The sequence below is a fragment of the Sphaeramia orbicularis genome, chromosome 10 (genome assembly GCF_902148855.1).
Source record: "Sphaeramia orbicularis chromosome 10, fSphaOr1.1, whole genome shotgun sequence".
NCBI lineage: Eukaryota > Metazoa > Chordata > Actinopteri > Kurtiformes > Apogonidae > Sphaeramia > Sphaeramia orbicularis.
In genome coordinates this window covers 33,480,059-33,504,338 of record NC_043966.1, presented here as the reverse complement: position 1 = coordinate 33,504,338, position 24,280 = coordinate 33,480,059, and the positions used below count along the sequence as shown (strand labels likewise).

The following is a 24,280-nucleotide window of genomic DNA, read 5'->3' as shown; positions in this document are numbered from 1 at the left end:
ATATAATTTAATGCCAATTTCATAGCCATACTGGCTAAAATATGTGACTAAGAAATTAACGCCTTGATTTGCTCCGCTCCAAGTCATTTCTTACTGGGGGTGGCCAAGTTAGCAATAATCAGTTCCTAATTTCAATATAAATTGTCAGGTTGGAATGGGTGGAGCTGAGTAAACTAACATTTCATTGCAGATTAAGCATTTCCTTGACACATTTAAGGCAGTATATGGCAACATAACTTAAAGTCCTACCATATCAAATTGAATACCTTTTAAAGACTTTTTCAATTCAAGACTTAAGACTTTTTAAGACCCAGCGGGAACCCTGTATAGTACATAAGAGACCAAAAAATCACACCCTTTCCATTGTGTTTTTTTCCCTTTGTGTTGCATTTGAGCTAAATGCTGACACTGAGTAAGTTCTCTTTGTGCTACTCAGTGGATGTAATGGCAGCGACTTGTCCTGTACAGACGCTCTATAGCCAACAATGGCCCATGGATTCATTCAGGAAATGTGGAAAACCTCTGTTTGTACTCTATCTGTGAAAATATGGGAAGGAGGATAGTGTATGTCACTGTAGTTTTTTGCACTCTTCAAACAGACTAACGGCTTGTTATTCATCTAATCCTGCTGTGTGCATCAGTATCCCTGTTGGGAGCGCAGAGAGCAGATCGAGTGCTTTCACTCCCAGACATACAGCCATGCATGCATGCAATAACACAACACCCCGGCCAGGTCCAACTGTGCTCATTCACCCACAGCACACATCAGTGCTATACAAGGCACTTAGGCTGAAATAAGGCCAGAGCAATATACTGTAACACATCTTTCAGTGAAAAAACAAAGAAACCCAGCATGTGCACATGTAAACAAACACAAAAGGTCACACAGGCAAGGGCAAAACCAAGACGTCATGATAAGGTCTTCTTTATAGATCTCTATAGCCATCCTATGACAATATTAATAAAATGAATGAGACGTTCACTACTGCCATCGTTGGCTCCTGATTAAAACAAGAATGAGCTAAGTAGAGAGGAGGGAGATGTGAGAGTTGACATTCTATTAAAAGAAAGTTCTGCAAGAGGAGATGAGGGGAAAGAAAGCTGGAGGGGGTGATCATCATACAGGGAAGGACTAATACATGGCTGAGAGACTGGGGGGAAAGAAATGGGAATAGAACAGGGGGAAAAAAGCTGGAACCAGAGAAAAATAAGTAGTGGGAGAAGTGATGAGGATGAACAGTGAGCCAGAGGGGGAACAGTATGGAGGAGTAAATAAGGGGGAGAAATCCAACTGGGTAAAAGAAGCACAGACAGGAGGATTCAACCTCAGTGTGTATGTATGTGTGGGGGTGGGATCAGTAATACACAGTGAGGCCAAGAGAGTGAGTGTGTGTGTGTGTGTGTTACATATACAATAGCAAAGACCTGGGATGAGGCTAAATGCAGCAGCCATGCTAATGAGGGCTTGGGGAAGTATTCAGACGGCTGAGAGCAGGGCACTGTGAAAGCATCACTTGTGTTCATACTCCGCTCAGCTGCTGGCTTCACTCAGCACTCAGGAAACTCTGCAGGGCTGCTCTGGATGTGACATGTGAATACATAAGTTGCACAGAGAAGGGACAAAAACACCTTGGACTGTGCTGGTGATTGAAATAGACCCGTTATGTGGGATTACCCCAGGTGGTGGCTCAAGACAGATAGAAGTACTTTACCGACTCTTACTGTTAATATACCTGTGTTTAAACAGTGCACAGACCAAACAGACTGCATTAACCTGGAGAATACAATGGAACAAAAACTAGTAGAACTTTGGCGATACTGTTTGGCAGTTTCAATATTTATAGACAGCTCCAGTGCTGCTTATTCTATGACTGTTTTTGCTTGTGAAATGGTACCTCTTCTAGATGCCAAGAGCCGACCTCAGACGTGAGGTTCTCCTGCACGAGTGACTTGGACTGTTACAAGTCGCTATAATTTCTCTCCGTCTTGTGCTGCTATAAAATGGCCCTTGAGCCTGATGATATAGCCTCATTGCTCTTGTTTCACTGCACCGCCCCTTATATGCTGGGACAGTTAACCTTGCTTGGTCAGCTACTTGAGAGAGGTGGCAAAGCAAGAGGCACCAGAGGTTTCCTTGCACAAGCGGGACATCTTTACAGAACAAACACTAGAAGAGGTGAGTCACCGTGTTTAGAAAGAGGCCAGATGTAGAGGTAGAAAAGTCAATGACTCTTGTTGAATTGTTGTTAGCTCCACGGTGCTTAAATGCTTTTTCAGAAAAATAAAGGTGAAACATTAGTATTGGGTCAAAGGCTAGTGGATCTTTATTTTAATGTGCTAAATGAAACTCTTAAATAACAATGTCTTACATGACTTTTAGAATCATATTTCCATATTCATAAGGGGGCAACTTTTTTGCATTTCATAGCAGTAATGGTTTTCCTTCAGAGAAAGTTCAGAGGCACAATGCAAAGGCACAGTTTTCCCATCAACAACCACCCACAAAATGAGAAAAGAAAGGTCCTAAATGAAACAATAAGAATGACAGAGCAGGATGTTGCACAAAAGGATTTCACCGAGCTACGCGTTGGGTAATGTCCATGATATAATGATGATCGGGAAGGTCAGGTCCCATCATTGCAGAACAAATGCCATGCAGTTCCACTGAATTCCATTAATACAGAGCAGACACAGAGGCTGAGTCTCTGTGCTGCTGCCGCCTAGGACTGACCTTTCAGGACGTATCACCCTGAGGAAATGCCAATTTCCAATATTTACTGACACGGCAGCATTCAGATGTGCTGCGTCCGGGAACCTGTAGGGGAGCTCCACAGGCTGGACGAGTATTGTGGTTTGGGTTTTAAATCTTACTATCAAAACACAATGAATGTTACTCTGTTAAACTCTGGACCATTTGTTTCCAGCTGATAGCAGAAGTCTCATTCATATAGAACCAAATTACGATCAGAAAATAAATTCAGAAACACCGCTTTATAATACGACCTTTATTTATGCCCTTCTTGGCTCATTCAATGAGTTTCAGCGGTACAGAAATAATACTTTGGATTTGCTTAATGTGCAAAGTTTTTGAAATTGGTCTGTTCATTAAATTATTAATGACATATGTTGGTCTTGGACTGTTGGCTTGGTTTAAATACTTGCTCATTTAAGTGGTTGTTGTTTGAGTTGTGTTCCATTTACTGAAAATTGGTTTTATTGAGGTTTTAGCTGATGTTCTTCTGAAAATGTGGACATATTGCATGTGTACATTGCTACAAGTGTCGCGCAGCATTACCATGGCAACAGAAGACAGAACTGCAGCTGCCCCAGGTGTAAGCAGTTAACCATTTGCTAATCACAGTGAAGTCATGTTGAATGTCTTTGATTTGTGCTTTATCACCTAGACTATGGAGAATGTAGCAAAATAATTAGCAAAAAACATTTAAATTAAAGGTAGAGAATGAGGAAAGACAACAGCAAAAGCTTAATCTTCAGATTATATTCATAACTGCGCCTCAAACCTACAAATCCTCCCATATCACCACGTCGTGACAAGCTCATTTGTTTTCCTGTCACTGCTGAAAGACAAGCACAGACAGCAATAGCAAAACACAAACCTTCATTCAGGCAACTATGACTGTGCTGTGTTAGGGTTATATTTTTATAGACCAGCTGGGAAGAAAATAAATCTGAAGCCTCTAGACCCACCAGCACCTGAATATGTGGCCTTACCTGCAGAATCGACATACAGGTTACAGCATCCAGTGCAACTCAGTATAAAGAGGTGGAGGAAACATTACACTGTCGCTTCGGGCTTAAACTTAAGTAGGAGATGGAGCTACATACCAACAGGAACATATACACACACGTATAGAATTTCATTTATTGTTGGGTTTTTGATTGGTGCTGCATCTGTGTGGGTGGATACACAAATCATACCACTTAATTTCCAGCGGCCACACTGACAGTTATGCAGCTGTGAACTGATATTCTTAGCCACTGCATCGTCTCAGCTGAGATTTGAGCACTGACTACGTCACATCACAACTCCACACACTTCTTTGTCCCCTGAAGGCATTGTTTTCTTAACTATGGTAGGTTTTATAATTAAATTTTCTTCACACAAAAGGCAAAAAAAAATCTCATTCAATCTCAAAGTTAACATGTAACTATACAAAAAGGAAAGACAGCCTTAAAAGCTCTAAAGAGAAGAAATCCTAAACTGTGTGGCATGAATTGTTAAAATTTAGTGCTGGGTAAGAGTCTGAAAGGAGGTTTTCTTCTCTGAATAAGCAGAGTATACTGATGCTTTCAGTGCACATCCACGTTATGTGGCCTGTCGCAACACATTAATACCTTTATTTTTCTTATAATCATGATTGTTTCCATTCTAAGCCCCCAGAAATGTCCATTTCAACTTCATTCTGCATCCACAAATTTCACCTCAAGTCTACACAACTTCCATTTCTACCATTATCTGTAATTTATTTGCACATTTTACTAACAGGATTGTATATTCATGTTATTTGTGTCAAGTCTGCCATGTGTGCAATGATGTATGAGGATGAAAAGATGACACACGTATTAATTTTATAAATATAATCATAGTTAAGAATAGAATGTCATAAATAAAAAGGTCCTTTTCTTCATTATTTGCAATGTATGTAAAAAAAAACAAAAAACAAACACAAAAACTAAGAAATTAAGCTTACCCTAAATTGGTTTTAAATGAACAGTAAATCTCATTAAATCATCAACCAAAAATTGACTATTGTGACAGGTCTGGTTGTTAATGCTTTATAGCTGCCATGCTGTTCATTAGGTTTCATCTCGGCGGGGCAGATCCTTTTACTGTTGATGGCTAAATATAAAAGTGCAGTCTACCTTTATCCATCACCATCCGTTTCAAACAGAATAATGATAGCCAGATCTAGCCTCTTCTCAGCATCTCCCGAAAAGATGCTCTATGTTTGTGTTCACCTGGGAATGTTAATGTGACATTGAAGCAGACAGAAAGACTGGGTATGACAGGAGAAAAATCAAGCTGGGGGCAAGCCAAAGTGGCTCGCTTTAGAGCTGACCGCAGGGACCAATTAAATGGCTCTCTTCAATTTTTAATGTTGACGTTGCACCTGTCAGTCAGGTGCTTCATTTTAGTTCTGGTAAGCAAAACTGATAACATGGCTGCTCCAGAACAGTTCAAAGAGCAGTGCTTAAATGTTTTGCTCTGCTGCCTCTTTGACTTTCATTTGACCTAAACAGTTACCGATCTGTTGAACCGTGTGACTGCTCCACAGCCTCAGACACACAGACCATGCTTGGCGGGTATCTTCTTCATCTGACTCTTATGTAAAGTTGGAGTGTTTATGCTTACGTCTAGTTTGAAGCAGGAGCATCGAAGCCCGGCCACCGTTAGCTGAGTCGCACTGCCTCTATGATCTGTCACCAAGAAATCTTTGGCTTGTTGTGGCTCTGACGCAATAGTCCAAATGGGTAAAACATCACAGACTTTTGGAATATTTGGCCTGGAAGGCATTCATGGTGTTCTAGTTCATTGCAGAAGTAACAGTTGTGTGAAAACAGAGGCTTAAACCTTCATCTCTCCCATCTTTGAGAAATCTGCAAACAGTATACAGCACAAAAGATGTATTTTTAGCCCCTGATTCAGAGCTCGTCTTCCACTTTTCTTCTGAGACTTTCTAACTTAAGTTCAGTCCACAGGTGAAGAATGAACAATCAGACTAACAAACACATTTTGTCAAGACATTCAAATGTGGAATCACAAAACAGTGTGAGTCGATAAATGTTCTGGAACTGCTCCTGGTCAGGCTGGGCTGTAGTGGACTGAGGGCTGACCCTTGAACTGCTGAGCTGAGAATTTGTGGGCTCTCTGGGTGATTTTGCGTCTCCACTGCAGTAGGTAATTTACAGCCCTGTCTGCTGTAAAGCGTCTAGGGCCGGAGCTGGGATTAGACTGACCAGCAACAGAGCCCATGGATCACCATAAATCTCCACTGATTGAATGCAAATTGGAAAAGTACACTATGTATGTCAGTATACATCATGAGAATAAAGCTCACACAACCACACACACACACACACACACACACACACACACACACACACACACACACACACACACACACACACAGCGAGCACATGCCTATTCTCTAAATATGCAAGGCTTAGTTTATGTGCATGTGTTTGTATGTGTACATTCAAGTGTTTATATGGCGAGTAGCGGAGCAGTGGGAATTTATGGGCTACACAGTGGCTAACACATTTGCATTATAAATCTCAATTACATAGCATTATTTGTTTACCAGTGTGCTCCGATGGAATTCTCATAGGGTGCCCTGCAGAGGAGGTCATAAATTCTTAATAAACTGCAGTGCAGACCTTTGTACAGCACTGACCTAAATCCTGCAGCTCATCTCTGCACTACACTCATTTCTTTAAACTTTAATAAGGCTCCATTACACATATTTAACTGTTTTTCAGAAACCCCAATCTAGACCACGTCCACCTGCGTATTTCTGCTGAATACAATATGCACTTGCAAAATCCATGCCATGACACAGTCTGGCAAAGGGGGAATGTGGACTGAGTTGCTGTACTATCAGTCTGGGACCATCTGCCAATGTGTTTTATATGAGGAATAAACCCTCTTAGGTCCTTCAGGCCAGAGGCACAGAGAGCAAGTGATTAATATGCTTAGGTTAATGAGCAGTCCCAGCATTGCCTTTGCTCCTATGACTGTCAGTATGTGAGCATCTTGATGGTGATTCACTTAAATGCTGCTGCTGGAATGTGCTGGAATGCCATGCCTTTGCTGCAAGTGGGCCTGTGGCATCTCCTGCTTTGTTACAGATACGGCCCTAAAAATAAACCGCCTACATAAATAAATAAATTTTAAAACTGCCACCTGGCAATTATACTGCTAATTAAAAGGCGAAGCACTCTTAATGGATTCAACTCTCAGGAGGGATGTTCCTCTCTCATGCAGCCTCCCTCTCATCTCTCCATCTTTCTCTCCACCCTCTACCCAACGCCCATCCCCGGTGCCCCCCGGCTGCTGTGTTACGGGTGAGTGTCGCCTGGTCTGCTCGTGTTTTGGTCTCTGCTGAGAGAGGAAGGCTAAGAGGGACAGCTGGATGGGTTCAGAGGCTGGAGGGGTCCTCACTCTGGGCAAAGACTTCTGTTCCAACAGCCAAACCTCTTCATTTATTCATACTTTGAGTGCTTCAAACCCCAAATTCCCCAAATAGTGCACACACTCACAAACGAGTACCTACAAATAGTTGAGGACGGGTGAATAAAACAGTCAAACAAACCTAACACATCCATACACATGTGCTCGCTGAGAGGCAGGCCAGTCAAACGTGTTTTTTACGGAGGCATACACGGTCCCACATACACACGCTAACACACCTGCACAGTTGCCCATCTGTTTTCTTTGGGGGATAACACTGTTTTCATTAAAGTGAATAAGCATCTTCAAAAGCGGCAGTGAGGCATAGAAAAGCCACTTTCCAGAACGGCTTATTCCCTATTCAGATGATTCCGATGCAATTAGGTCAGCACAGGTAAGACTTTTACTGTGTGATAGACGTGGGCCTGTAATATTAAGGATCTGAGGGCACCTTAAATAAAATATCAGAAGTGCAGGGCTCCGGCGGCCAGCAGCTCATTATGTCAGACTATGAAAGACCTTTGCTCAAAGCTAAATGGAGAGGTTTGGAGCATATGTTAGCAAATGGAAACTACTGATGATGCAACAAATCAGAGAAGGGTGTATTTCTTAACAGGAACTGACAGATGTTTTTTTTTCAGACTGTCAGTATCATCCTTATTATCATCATTATCGTCAATATCGTAATTATCAAAATCATTACTATTCTGACTATTATCATCATCACTGTCATTATTATTATTATTATTATTATTATTATTATTATTATTATGATCATTATAACAATAACCAATATTTAGACCCAACACAATGGCCTTCAGAATAACCAACTATCAATCTTTGCTGAAATACCCATAAACTGACCGTTGAATCAATCCAACACTATTTCAACAATATTACAGTTACAGTTCACTAGAAATTATTTCCTGTTTCTTCATCACAGTGTCCTAAGTAAAGCTTAGACTCATTGTTCACTAGTCACATGTCTTCTGAACATTAAGACGATAAAATGACACTTTTGAGAAACACAAACCGGATGAAACTGACACTGAAGCCAATCTCTGTCTTAGCAACCGCCACTTGTGAGATCTGGCAACACAAATTTTGTCTAGAGATAAAACGAATGAGTGATAGATGTGTCTAATACTTATGTTCATGTATTTATTAACCTGCTTTCAAGCATCTACGTGACGTCAATCCTTCTGACCATGCTTACTTATGAGACAGTTTATAGTTTGGTATCGTTGGCGAGGCCTACGCTGTTCATTTATCTTATCTGTCCAGTGTTATCAACTACTGCTGTCATGTGGCCTGTGTTTAGGATGCATTAGAATGTTCGGCAGTTTTGCTTTTTTTAACAGTATTTCAATATGCGGATGCAGCAGTAAATGCAGAATATACTTTAGACAGCCCAAACAATTATCCTCACATTATACAAATAAATAGTGGACAAAAAAAGCTTTAATGGCAGAAAAAAAAAACCTTAACCATGGACTGTTTAGGGCCAAAACTTTTAATAACTACAAGAGTCAAACAGATGGCGTTAAGATCTATGTGGCCATGTGATCAGCCCTGAAACAAGTTAGTATTTTGTACTGAAGCTTTGTTTTGTTACATTTTTTGCCAAAATTATCTCAGTATAAATGCCAACAAAACAAAAAAAGTAAGTGAATAACAGCAGCAGTGTTATCAAAACTGAAATCTAAAGAGAGTGTGTCGGTCCCTGAGTGACTGTGGGATGCTGCAGCTGGCGCATCAACCGGAGCGACAATCAGCATCAGTACAAGAGAAGACCTCAATCTGACAAGCATGTCTTGTAACAAGCATCACACACCACTCTTTCATGATTTAAAAACAAAATATATACATAGTACAGACACAGAGACAATAATTCTGAGCTTAAGAGGTGGCACATGAATAAGTTGGAGGATAAATCATGTACAGTGTCTCCCTGTGGAGTGGTACAGTGTTAGTAGTTAAGTGAAATATGAGGCCATGGATAATTGAATATATGTTTCCTTATGTCAAGGACTACATTCTCTGGTGGAAAGGATTGACGTGGAAAGAAGATGGAATTGGGAATTGGGGAGTGGGAGATGAAAGGGTGAGAGCGAGGAAGGTTTGATCCTGGAAGAAATCGGTAAAGACGGGTAAGGGGTATTTCATGAATAACACAAATCATATCGCGGCAGGCGTTGACATATCAACAGCTCTACAGCGCGAGCCTTCCACACAGATTTGCTGCAAAGTTACAAAGGAGAGAGAAAAAGAGAAATCAAGCCTAGTTTTTCTTGCTACAAACAACACTGCATGCACTAAAGGAGGATTTATTTCTTACATTTACATTTCCAGAGTAAAAGAGCACAGACAAATACCAAGAAAAGAGGAGTTCTTTCGGTTAAACTGGTTTGCTTGGAGTACTGAGGATATTTAGAAACAAAAGGTTTGACTGGCAAGCATGTTGAGTGTGTGGAGAAGTGAACTGGGCAGTGACGGAATGCGGCCATTACTAAAATTGTTTGGCAGAAATAACATCAGTGGAAGGATAATCATGCAGAAGTCAACTTACTTCAGGAGATTTCAAAAATTTATGTCAACTTTTCTTTCCTGTTTGTTTGGTCAAGTTGCGGGAGCCAAGCATGGACCTGTTTGTTTGTATTTGGTCGTTTGATGTTATCTCACAAGCCAATTTTTCCACACAAGAGGTGGAATTCCTTCATTGGCCCTATGTGTCACTGTGCTTGACGATAATTTATGGGCACTGATGCAGAAAATGTGGCACATCTCTACAACTCTCATTAAATACTGCGGCCACTAACACAAAGGTGTAGTCTACATTAGACCCCTTGGGACGGAGGTTCATTAATGACTTACGTTATCAGCGATGGTGCGACCCAGCTTGTCCATTCTTGATCCTGCCTCGGCAATTTTCTTGGCAGCGCTGATGACATCAGACGTATTCTTCAGTGGCCCTTTCCCCCTGGGGACAGAAAGTGGAAAGATCAGTCACTGTTTCTGATCTACTGCAGCCTCATCCAATATGCAAGACCAACAACTCAGCCATGTTTGTTTTGGAAGGTTGTTTTTCGGTCACAGGCAGGCGTGGAAAAAGAAGCATGATTACGAGGAGCAGCTCAGGGATATGCCACAAAAATAGGTGTATGCTGGTGCACGTATGACTCCACACAAGACACAAACACACTTTCTTGTGACAGTTTTATAGCATATCAGAATGCAGGGGCACAGCCTTCAGGCTCAGAGCTGTCCTTAAAGAATGGGACACTGTACTTCACGTCACACATTCATGCTACTTCCAAAAGTAGTATGTCATTATTTTTAGAGAATAAGTAAACTTTATTGTTCCCAAGAGGAAAATAGTCTTTGACATTGAGCTGCAGTTGGTTGCATTTCATAAAATAAAAATTCATGGAGACATTTGACAATACAATTTACTTTTGCAGCAATCAGCATACATTCAGGGCTATTATGGTGTTGAAGCTAAAGCCTCCCATTTATACCACAGAAACAGCTATATTCAACATGATACGTGTCAGCTCACTTTATACCAGTATTACAGTATAAACTTATTACTTCACTTGCAAAAGAGTAATTTATTGATACTGAACACCAGAGTTGAATTCACTGATTGTTTCTGAATTTCTATTCTGCAGTCTTTTCTTGAGCTGATAGATGTTGGATTTTCCCCTGGGGATTAAGTTTATCTGTATCAATAATGCACAAGACACATTTGATATTAAGTAGCTTAAACACACATTGCCTATTTCTGAAGTATACAAAAAGTGAGTGATGTGAAAACAGTGATGGAAATAAGTTTCTGTTCCTTTTATCCAGCTTTCTGTGAATAAACAGAGATGAAACACAGATCAACAAGAAAAAGTATATGATAGCAAACGGCTTAAATATTTATGTACAGGTTTTTCTAATTCCACTTGTTGGAGGTTTGAGCCTATAACAGCTTCAGGTGATTGAAGGCAGTGCTTCTAAATCAAATCAGATGATGTTAGGGTCTATTATGATTTTATTACAGGTGTTTAAACCACCCGCTTACACAGGATATTTATGAACCTTTGGTTTCAGTCAGAAACCTTTGAATCTTAATGCCATCATATTAGACAGTGGCTCATACTGCACTGTCTATTAAAAAAAAAAAAAAAAAAAAAAGAATCTTGCTATGCTACATGACTGGCTTCTTTTTTCCAACTAGATTTTTATGGTTTATTGGAAGTCTCAGAAGCAAATCAGACTGGTTTCATGGCTGAGGAAGACTGGACTGCGTTAAAAACATGACACACACCACCGATTCTTCATTTTTTGATTGTTTTCACCCAGGAGGAGATGAACGACATGGGACAAAAGACATTTATTAAAAATGTTGAGAGATAAGACGGCTATTTGATTCCTAGGCTTTGGCCATTGCCTTAATGTAATATGAACATCCTTGAACTGTTACTGAGCCAAACAAAGCCGGACCAACACAGGTCAAGTCCATCTCTGACCTGACCCACTGTAAAGCTTGTCAACCATTTGCCGTTTTTTTTTTTTTTTTCCTGCCCCCACAAGGGACTTGGGGACACAGTTGGCAAGAGGCACAAATTGGATTCAAAGCTGCTCTCTCCAGGCTAAAAAATGAGCCATCCAAGCCCGAACAGATGGAATTTTGTGTTCTGTTCTCTCGCTTCCTCTTCCCTCCCCTCCCAACTCCAACCCTTTCCTCCCTCTGCTGCTCTGCTGTAGAGCAAGTCAGGGTCTTAGTGGGAGAGGCCACGCATCACAGCACAGAGTGGAAGTACTCTGGGGACAAGACGACCCCTGGAGATGGCGCTGGAGGCATTGTGAAAAAATGTATGCATGAACAGCCTTTTAATTCTTTTTTTTTTTTTTAATAGAGTGTTACTAGCTCAGTTTGTCTCCATAAATAAGATCCAATCATAATACACAAGCATTGCAACAAGCCATACCAGTGGCTCGATTCCTAAAATACTCCACACTCCAGCCCCAAGACATTAGAGGTAGTTGCTAAATTTCCTGAGTATTTTCAGGTCTGTCCAGGTGACTGCTTTAAAATTCACAAATGACAGACTGAGGACCGGGTCTGGTGACAGCTGTAGGCCTCCAGATGGGAGTAAGCCACATCGGACCAAGCAGTCCACCACACAGAATACTTCAAGACAGGTGGCCCCCAAATATGTTGCATGTTTCCCAGCCATACATGCCTTATTCATGAGAGCTGCCATATAGCCATAGGCGAAGCAGGAGTCAACAAGAATCCTTCTCACTCTCTGCAGATTTGCCAGGATAGAGGTCCGGATCAATTACCTCATAGAGCATTAACCTTGGTAAGGCTCTGTGCCAGCTCAAGGTTGAGGGGGCAATAATTTGGGAGCAGCCTGAATTAGCTGGCTACTGACCTTCTGGGTGCTACAGGCTGCATGCAAGAGCGAGGGCATAATGTGGAGATATATATTCAACCAGACAAACATCCACATGTGCTCCCTCAGATACACACAGTGACAGACGCAAGGAGCAGTGTAGCACCAGAGTGAGCCACATGAGAGAAGTGACAATACTAAAGTGCAGTGGCAGCCCTTAAATTAACAAAACTCTATAAGTAAATGCACAGCCACAGCCATCCCATCAGAGTTCTTAAACAAACTCGACTTCAAGGCAGAAGCTGAGCAAAGTGAATAATATGCAATTCCATGTAAAAAATTAATTCAGAGCATCAATATCACCACAGCCAATAAAGAATGACCTAAAATTAATGGCTATATTGCATAAGAATATCTTTTCACATGGAGTTTAGGTTAAAAAACTCTTGACTACAACCAACTTTCAGTATGGTTTCACTAATGCAAGCCCAGATGTTACACTGGCATGAGCACCTCTTTTATGCGCAAATCTAATCAAAGCAGCCACGTAAATAATATATGCAAGCTCAAGATGTCACATGGCTGCAGTTGCTAGGTGACAGCAGCGTCAGGTGGGTTAAAGGGGAATCTCATGGCCAAACATTATATCTGAGCAAAAGCAACTTCACACATGAACAGTTTCAGAAAATATTCAACTCAACAAGTAAGAGAAGAATAATTAGTTTTAATGACGTGTGGGTTTGGTTGTGTTGCATGCATGCAGATTAGATATGAACAGCAGCTTTTTCTTCACTGATTAAAAATGACCTAATAAGCCTAATAAAGTCCATAACATAATCTAGGCATTGATTCATGGATCAAGTATTCTAGAAGAGGGAAGCGTTTCAATAACCTGTACAGCATTAGTAGTCTGTCCATGCTACAGCTGTAAAACAATGTACACTGGCTGCCATGTGAAAGTGGCACATAAACAGCAGCAGCTCTCTGTCTGATTCTACACTTGGTGCACTGTGCAAAACATAATGATTGAAGTAAGAAAAACCAGTCCTGAAACATGAAAAATAGGCTTGAGTTGCAGAAAGGCTTGAGTGAAACACAGGCCAATGTAGAGCTGCACAAAAATAATACATTCATTCTTGATAAGACTAACAGGCAGTAATGGTAGGTGTGTCAGGGTGTTAAGGCAGAAAATGTTTTGTTTTCCAGTAGATGAAAAGAAAATAAACATTACAAAGTCCTTCTCCTACTTGGACAGATTTCTTTTTATTTGAAGCCTTTTCATCTGCTTTACATTGTAAAACCGCGAGGAGCAGCCTTTATGTTGATATAAAGACGTCACTGCAATCAATAACCTCTTAAAATATATATACACAGCTGACGCCATAATAAAACATGGATGGCACTCGGAGATGGAAGTGGCATCATTTGCATTCCATTTACATGTTTGCCTACAGTGAATGTGATGTACACGGCAGCAATCTTTTTCTTCATTGTTTGAGTAAAAATACATCTAAAAAATGCCGGAGGTTTGTGCTGCCTCAGTCACATTAATGGCTGTGCTCGGGTTTTGAACTCTGCTACAGCTGCTCAGTCTTAGACTTCCTTTGGCCAAGGAGACAGGATCTTTGACCCATTCAGAAGATATAGACAGGGAGGCGACGTCTCATCGTCACTACGGATGTGACTCAGAGTTAGGCACAAGATGTCCTATGAGTAAGTCACTTGAGAAAAAAGAGCAGTCATATGAAGATGAAGGTGCAAATACAAGCAGTTAGTTAAAATGTCCCCTCACGTGCACTGCACACAAGTATGCACAGCTAGATGATTAGATAGAAATGAACATTTTGTTAACACTAAACAGTGAAGGGTCATTATTTCTTCACTGAACAGGATATTTATCCATCCAGTTGATTAAAACTTCTCAGACTTTATAGCAGGTTAGCTTAGCTTGTTGTCAGAATGACAGTATGATGGCTTCAAGGGGCACTAACCTAGACATGTACTGCCCAGTGGACATTTGTGTACTGTCTGTGCATCATTCCAGCCGCTGTATGGCCCTTACAGTCTAGGACAATGTACTGCCACAAGCAAGAGTCAAGGCCAACATTCACAGCTAAAAGATCATAATGCTAACATGTACACAACAAACATGGCAAAGATTTTGCTTCTATTTCATTTGGATGCAGCAGAACATATGTGGTGTTGATTGAATTGCAATACACTATCTGACAAAAGATATTCTTGCAAGATGTTGTATTTGTTTGTTTATTTTAACCTTTTCCCTGCAGCTGTATTTCCTCAACAAGCCACCGACAAGGGTGAATACAGCTGAATATACAGCTCTACTAAGAGCCAATTTAATATTTACAAAGAAACCAGGCTGCATTCGTGTAGTAAAGCGAGGGGGATTGATGTACTGCTTATGGTTGTGCATATTAAGATTAGGGAAGGATGAAAAAAAATATATCAAAAACAAAATCCTACCTACACTGCTGCTTTAGGAATGTGAACGCCATTAACAGTGGTGTTAAACAGGTTGAGTAATATTTTGCCGATATGGGCCTATGTTATGAAACAAATGTAAGCTTATGTGTGATTACGTTTGACAAAGACTTAATTTAAATATGCATTTTGTCTTGGAGGCATTTCCCTTGCATTGCACAACTATGTGGATCTTAATGTGAGAGGATGGTAAAATGATTCACGGATACTGTAAATGAAGAAAGCTTTACAAGGACTTAAATGTAGTGACAAGGATGTGCAGCTTACAAACCCCTCAAAGAGTAGAAGCTGGAACATGATGCATAAACAGGCCATGATTTGTTAAAGGAGAGAAAAGGTTGTGTGTTAGTCCAGTCTCACCTGGTGAAGTCCGTCATCTCCATCATGATCATGCACATCTGCTTAGCCAACACAATGATGTCGTTGCCGCTGTCATCCCACTTGGATACCTCAGCATCCAGCTTGCTCTTTTCTTCCTGGAAGCTAGCCACCTGTTCAGCAATCTTCGCCTTCTGCTCCTGGGGCAACTGGGCCATGATAGCCTAAAGGAGGATTTATGGAATGCGTTAAGGGCTAGCACTCTCACAAGACCTCGGCATATTGTTGCAGAGTCCATTTTTGTCTCCAGGGCATTTTGTTTTACATCATGCCCTATGGTTTGTACAGATGGAGATGACGTTTCTCACTGGGTATGAGCATAGCTTTGTCTAAGATCACAGCAGAGAACCACAGTGGTGATAAACCTGTTTACTCAACTCCAGTTCTTACATCTGCTTAAATAACAGGCTATGTTTACAAGGGCAGTAACTTGATATTCCTGTTAAGTTTTTGTTACCAATATACAGTGGTGGGTTGGAATTAAGAGGGAAGCCATCATCACATAGACTTTGTCCAAATAGTCAAATTAAAAATAAAAAGACAGAACAGAGCTAGGTTTGGAGCCACTAAGTGATCATATATCAAAGTCAAGTTAAAAAGTTAAAGTCAGCTTTATTGTCAGTTTTTGCCATATGTGCGTCGCATACAGAAAACTGAAATAACAAGCCTCTAAGGCCCCATGGCGCAAAGTGAACATAGTAGAAAAAAAATATCAAGAAGTATAAAAAAAAAAAATTTGAATAAAATATAACTATAACCTATATAGGCTATAACCTATAAGAATATCGCTATAGACATAGACTATAACAATAAACAGCAGGGGGTTGAGGAGACAATAAATAGACAATAAAGGGGCAAACAGTGAAGTTAAACAGATGAGGTGTATGACATGTAGAGGAAAACATTTTAGCATCAACAAATGCATTGGTTTAACTTCACTTCATATCATGTGCAATTGTGATTAACGCCATTTCTATCCATCCTCGTGGGTTACATCGTTTAAGGGCAGCCTCAAAACAGGCTATCAGATATTCAGTGAATGAGCTTGTGAGGCCACAGTGGAAAGACATTTAAGAACAGGAAATCGAATATCATCACAAGAGCATTCATTCCATTATTGCTAAATAGGACTCTGTCTCTGGAGTCCACTAAGCATAAGTACAAGTGTTCAGGCCAATAAGGCATAACACTCGGATGATCGACTGTGAATCAGACAGAAAGTATGGAAGTGAATGTTATGTATCTTGTTTTTGACAGGAAAGTTCTAGTCTGAATTATTGTTGTCTTGTTATTATCCACAAAATAAATTTTAACAGGTGAAGGCTTGTTTGTAAAAATGCAGACATTGCCATGGGCCTAATGACAACACTGGCATATCAAGTGGACAGCTAAATCGTAGAACTACTTGACAACAGGAGTCGAAGAACTGTAATCCATTTCTTTCATTTTTATGAAAAGTGCAAACAACAGCAGACTTATTGTCTGCTCAGAGTCTTTTCACATAGCTTACATAGTGCTTGAAATGCCTATCCCCAACATTCAGAAATAGTGGATGAGGAGTGGGTGACTGAAATGTTTAAAGAGGAGGATGTCTTACCAAAATAGATTTAGGTTATGAGTTTACCCTCTTATCCTAATGAAAGCCATGGGGGTTGAGGCTTATTGCAGTATGAATTAGAGAGTATAACAATGAATATATTAAGGATACTTCCACATTTACTCTTTCAGAATCATAATCAACTGTCTTGGGAACCCCTCAAAACCAGGATTTGAGCAAATGTTGTAAATATTTCAGTCCTGTCAGCTTTTTAACCCAAATAAACATTAAGTACGGGATTGGTATATATAAGACAACAGTAGCTCATATTACATTAACTTCAGAATATTGTAACAAAAACAATAAATTTGCATTTGTAACAATATAAATGTGTTACTGGATAGCAGCATCTAAAACCCTTAATGAAAGAGATATCAAACTGCGCTTCAGATGATGTAGAATTATAGATGTGCTGCAGCAGGCAAGTAATTACATTCTCCCTTAATGCATTGTCAAACAAGCCACATAAGTTTAATGAAGTCTGATAACAACATTCATTTCAGCAACTGCACATAATGCATGACTGCAAGTCAATATTTAATCATCACTGTATGCGTCTGTTATGTGGTGTACAAGTGAAGCAAATATCCTATACGACAACATAAAGATATGTGTCCTGTACACTTGTTTTGCCGTTCTTCACCATTTATTTTGTTAACATGTAACAATTGAAGTGAACAAGAATATTAAGGTCAGATCATGCTTGGTGGGAGGACATAATGAGGAAAGTGTGTGAACAACTTACCCGGGCACTCTGGCCTGCAATTAGCTGGTCGTCCTCTGTCTGCACACTGGTCCTGCTGCGAGCATCAAGTCCTCAGTCTCAAAGTCAGAGTCGTCCAGCTCTTCTGGAGTCTGTGCATGGGACAACATTTGTGAGACAAGTCAAAGATAAAGGGCAACAATAAGAAGGAGAAGATGGAATAAGGACAAAAATGAAAAAAGTTGTATGTAGAGAAATAATACTGGAATACTACAACCTTCTGAGCATCATTAAATAACCAACTTGCTTACACTCTATGAGAAATGCTTTGGTGCTGTCTGCCAGGGTAGCATCAGATAAATGTCTTCTTCCCTCATATTCTAGTACAAGAAATTGTAAACTCTAAATGAATTTGTAATCAAGGTAATGTGCTGCCTGCGCAATTTGAGAGGGAAAATGAAGGGAAGAGCTGGTATGAAACATATTGGGAGCAAAACGCCTCAGATTCCCATCTGTCGCTGCTATCTGTAGAGAAGAGGGTGAGGCATGAGTTATGCTCTTCTAGAGTGTTGCTACTTCATCTCTGATCCTTACTCCCTACCAAGCATTGAATGCAAAACAGGCAACAAGAAAGTGTGTTTTCCATGAATATTAATATTCAAAAGAATCTCTGTCTCAACAGGTCATGCTTAAAGCAAAATACAATAGTGACTGACAGGAAAATGTATTTGGTGGCGATATGGGTGCAGGGAAGATGATGTGGACAGATAAAGGTGCATTATCACGCCTGTGCTGCTACTTGTGCTCATCCAGCTGTCTCAATACCTTCCTCCTATAATGGATTTGGAGCCCTCGAATCTAAAAATAGCTGAAGGTCTCTGAACAACCTTATGCTGCTTTATGGAATGTAGAGATGCTCTTGTTCTCAGGGGAATAGGGGTATGGTTTTAGATACAAAGCTGTAGTGACTCATAGGCATCTCTTTCAACCCAGACAATGCTGTTCAGTGGGGCAGAGATATCACCTGCTGTGGCCTGTGCAACAGATAACCTGTGAACGTGGGAGGCTCAGAAATGATAGCTCATGGAAGGGTACCCAATGGGAATGTACTGTAGAGGAGTGACAACAATAGCCTGTAGTTTAATAAGAAAAAAGGCAGAGGTAGTAGTGTTGTCATAAATGAAACTGTAATGCTGTGTTTCTTGCTAGACCAAAGTACAGTAATCACTATTTTATTCTGTAATGTGCGACATCTCCACTGTATGACTGAAGGTCAAAGATTTCACCTTTATTACATCCACGAGGCATATACTTTAGAAACCAGATGGTACTTGAAAAGCCATCGTTAAGGGCAGGGAAGAGAGCAGCAATTACAGTAGCACTGACTATGCCTGAAAGGTCTTATTGTATCTGGTATTTTTTGCCTGCTGCTGTCGGCAGGGCGGTTGTGACAGTGAAATCCTCCATCGTTACTCTTTTTGTGACATACTGCTTGTAGCCAAAGTGAGCAGAGAAGGATTTTTTTAAGGACACAGCAGGTAAATCACCTTGGGCCGTGATGCACTGCACAAATCGTAAGGTACCAGCAGCTGCCCCCTGTATCTCGCTGTCAGCAGCTGCCTGACTTTGAGACAGTCTAATGTCTGCAGGCATTTTCTCTGATGTCACTGTAGGTGGGAATGGGTTCTGTCCGCTTGTCGAATATCCAAGAGTCATCCAACATGGGTTGCCTCTACACCACTTATAGAGGTTAAAGAGCGGTCCTTCTCTAGCAGCTTTAAAACTACATGCGTCTTGTTGAATGGAAAAACAGACTGCACAGCACATTTAAGTAGAGAAAAACTGCATACAAGTACGTGACTAATGATGGGCAATATAGACAAAACCACAACTGTATCACAATAATGGTATATTACTCAGTACAGTACCTGTTCTACAATTGTTTAAAATAACCATACTGTACTTAATAACAACACATTATTTTTAGTTTATCTGGAACACAAAGTAAAATCAACTCCCTCACATGAGAAAACACTTGCATTAACCATGTTTCTGCTCAGAGTGACATGGATTTGCAAAGTTTCACATTTCTCTTCAGTAAAAGCTAAATGCAACCAGTTAACTAAAAAGTGTCTCAACAAAAGATATTTCAGCCTTTTAAAGAGTTTTGGTGGATAGAAATAGTGAAATGTGAACTAATTTATGATCATTTCTCTCCTGAATGAGGTTATCAACTTTTTATCATGTAAAATTAACAGTGCAGTAGGGTGAAACATGTGCCAGGGGTCCATGTCATTAAAAAATACTATTATAATGTTACAATATTCATAGTTTTCAGTGATATCTTGTTATCTGGCCACGGAGAACATGCTATAAAGGCCAAGGATTATTATTTTTTACTCCAAACTGCTGTTAAATGCTGTTGGAGACTCCATAACTACCTGGCTAGCAGCTGAGCAATCCCGCTGTGTAATCACCACAAAATCTCTATCGAACTTGTGGCGATTACCTCCCACGCCTGATCAAGAAATCCTGGCAAACCTTGGGGAAGTGCAGAATTTGTTTTCTGATAATGAATGAAGTTTGAGCAGAGTTTCATCACCACCTCCCGTTCTCAAAAAATGGCAGGATGGCTCTGACGGGTTAATTATAACGAAGCATAAATCCTGTTATTTTTAACATAAATGTACACCTACCAGCTCGCGCTCAGCCTGCCCCACGGGCCTGGTGTTAACAGCTTAATCAATCTGGATAACAAGAGTGAAGCAGGGGCACATGGAAACTGAAGGTAGCTATGGCCCGCAGTCCAACTAAAACATGCTAATTAAAACCTCCATCTTAAATCAATTGCTTATTATAATGCAAATACTGCATAATGGTGCTCCTCTCATCTGGTTTTTGTCTGTGCCTGAGCAGCAATATTAATGTGAGCCCGAGTGCTGCTTTAGAGCACCACTGTCAACACAAAATGTGCTGTCAAGACTAATGATTCCAATTCAACAAATTAAAGTCCGTAAAATAATGGAAGACGGCATAGTACAACCAACCAGCACATTATAACTCACCATGGTAAACACATCATTAGCTATTGTTACACATGAGAAGGCGTTAACACTAATCAACTTCCTGCCTCATTCACTGTATAAGAAGTAGAGGTTTGGCACTTTTAAGCATTAAAAGGAGTCCTACCATAATGCCTTAAGTACTATTCATTTCTCCTTACAGCTGGAGTGGGTTTTGTTGTCAGTTCATTGTCAGTCAATTTGGTAACGCTTCAATGGTACTCAACTACCATCTGTCTCAGTTATACTTCGACTCAAGCAAAGGCCATTAACCCACAGACAACTAAGGCTGTTGTTACACTAGATTGCAAGTCTGGTCAATTAGGTCGGCTCTTGCCTGAGACAAGCTAATCACTGGCTTCTAGGACCGCACGCATACAGTTTCTCACATACCATTAAAAATAGCATCTGGTGCAACGACCACTGGCCGTATACAGTACATGCTTAATTACGTTACACTACGGCAGCCACAGACAGATTTCTGCAGATCCCGCATAATGAATTTTAACCTTTATATAGGGCTGATGAGCCTGTCAAGGGGTTACAGCGTTTTAATGTGGGCTTAAGGTGCAGCTTTGTATACAAGTAAGGCATTTTCTGGACTGAAGACGCATTATTCTTTGCTAAAGATTTAGAGTGCGTGTAAGTAGTTAGAAGAACTCCAAACTGTCAAGATTTAAATGAAAACAAGTTAGAGAATGTGCCATACACAAGACAGAAAAAAATATATGACAGGAGGGTGAAAAATCAGGCCCTGTGTTGAGGAAATATAAAAAAAAAAAAAAAAACAAAACTGTGCGACTTACTCTGATCATGAGGACAGCCTTGCGGATGTCTCGGATGCCATCGTATACCAGCCGGGATGCGTCGATAAATTCGTTCTCATCCACGGGTAGTGTGGGGTTTACACTCAGGGCCACCACTGCAGCCTCAACCTGTTCTGTGAACTGTGGCATGACTGATGGAAGGATGAGATGAAGGATGGGATGAGAGGGGAGAAGGAAATAGCAAAAACAACATCAGTGAAAATAATATCCGAAAACCAAAGCACAGATTGAAGGCAGATACATGAAGGAAGTAAAGCATAAAACAACATGTGGTGCTGTGCGTGTCTCGTGATACGTGTACATAAACATAAACACGTTAAAAAATCATGAACATGAGGCGTAAATGTGCTGACCCCATTGCCTCAGTCTACCTTTTGTTTAGAACATTGTCCTCCTGGGATTGTAGGTTATTAAAGACTACTTGACATAAACCATCAACAGTCAGTCTCAGGGGGGATATTTGTCTAAATTATCAATGATTTCCACACACACTATTCCTGCTTTGATGCTTAACCGACCTTTCTGTGCCAATGAAAAGTCACCGCTGAATAATTAATTTAAAAGTGCAGTGATTAAAATAAACTTTGGGCTTCACTCCCTTCCAAATGATAAATATGGAAAGAAATGCTGAAAGGAATAGATTTGAGATTTGGCATAACAGAGTCCTCCAACAGAAGATTTAATAAAGCTGTGCCAGGAGGCATGTATTTTGCCCCACTGACAACAGCTCCGTAAGTGGTTCTCCAGCACATCTGTATTAATGGATTTTCAAATTCAGTATTTACTATTCAGATAAGCCATTGTGGGAAAGGCAAAGGTGTCAGGATCCAAGTGTGAAGGCAGAGAGTAGCAGTAGCAAAAAAAGAAAGAAAATGTTTAGTTTTTTTGCTTACAGTAAAGGCTCCTCATTAAAATTCATGTTTGAAAAGTGGAAACTGGATGAAATTATGAATGTGTCAGAGTTTTTCCTCAGCTCATAACATAAGGATAAGTTCATAACTGAACACAAGTATTTAAAAACAGGACCAATGGCCCTGTAACTCACTGGCATGTTCTATCAAGCATCAATAACAATTTGAATTTGGGAGGTTGTGGTGTTCTGTTTCCCAATAAAGGTGGGTGGAACTTTCATGGGAAGATAAAGCAACTAATTAAAGTCCATATATGACTTCCTAGCAGTGCTCAACAGCAACTGCACTGATATCTGTAACCATTTCCATGTTATAAGCCATCAAAATATGGACCATTATGAATAAAGGCAAATTTTAAATATTTCAGAAATTCATCAAAAATCAAAATATCTCAAAACTGAACAAATATTGTTGACATTGTCCCAAGGAAGATACATATAAAATACGAAATTAATCCAACCAGTAGTTTTGTCAGAGCCGATGTTTAAAGAAATTGCTTATGACGAAACCGCACACAGCACCTTTACAATAACTCGTGGCCTTGCAGCCGGTGAACTAACAACATAAAGTGTTGGCCTTTCTTTTAATTACAACAATCTGAATGCCCACCATTCAGCATCATAATGTAAAAAGAACAAAACCAGACAACATTTAACAAATTGATGCTTGAGTTAAGATCTTTTGTTCTGTTACTGTTCTCATTTTTGAGATGTCAGAAAAATATGGAAATGCAAGTTCTTCACTGTGTTGTGGCTTATTTTATTCTGCTTCTGCTGCACCTGTGTTAGTGAGCAGCTTGGTGGCCTCCAAGACCTTCTCTGTGTACACGCCCGGTTCATAGTTGTCCATTTCAGAAGTGACAACGTGGACAACTCGAGCGGCACGGCCTCGAATAGCCCCAGCGGTGCGATCCAAACCATCAACATCCTTCTCCTGAAGAGCGATGACACACTTATTCACATCCTCCAAGATGTGGTTCTCTGAGGACATAAAACAATGATGCGGTAAGTATTATACTTTTTTATAGTCAAACACACACACACACTCTCTTGTATAAACACTATGAGCCTGAATGAAGACAGCAGTGTTTTTATTTTTTGACCCTATTTCATGCCTTAATTGAAGATGAAATATGTTTGTTTTGATAATAATGACATAAACTACTAGAGGAAAACTCTCAGCCTTCACTTTCTATTTACATAGTTATGAAATTAAGAGGCAACTGGTGAGTACAAGGGAGGGAAGAGCAGGATGGGCTGGGCTGAAGACAAATTCTCCGACTGCTTATTAATGGAGAGCCTGTAAAATGCTAATGTCCACTGTGTAAATTACAGTCTGTCCTTGGCTGGAGGTGAGAGAAGTCACTCTGCTTAATGCTTAATGAGAACTCTTTAAGGGGATGGCTGACAAACCATTTGTGTACTTTAACACACGTGACAGAATGTCAATTTCAGATGTAGTTCTGCTGATGCCTCGCCGTTTTCCTTTGCACAGCCTTTGAAATGTATAGGTCTCATCAGAAAGGACTTAAACCAGCGCTCTGTCAAAGCACTGTTGTATGTGATCTAAAGCAGGAACTTAACTGCCTTTATGCAAATCTGTCTTAGAAGTGAGCAGGTGCACCCATAACAGTCTGTTTTAAACCTAATAAAACATCCCAACACAACAAAAAACAATATACCACAGTCAGATGTCAAAGTTTAATTCGGGAATTACAG

General features: G+C 40.3%; 1 protein-coding gene across 1 annotated transcript in view; it reads right to left on the bottom strand.

The window, feature by feature from the left end:
• Positions 1–24,280, bottom strand: part of ctnna1 (catenin (cadherin-associated protein), alpha 1) — a 78,341-nt gene that overhangs the window by 7,773 nt on the left and 46,288 nt on the right. The window contains 6 exon segments of the mRNA XM_030145000.1: positions 10,067–10,172; positions 15,445–15,626; positions 17,805–17,870; positions 17,873–17,914; positions 21,631–21,782; positions 23,342–23,542. Coding sequence (XP_030000860.1) covers positions 10,067–10,172; positions 15,445–15,626; positions 17,805–17,870; positions 17,873–17,914; positions 21,631–21,782; positions 23,342–23,542 — 749 coding nt within the window.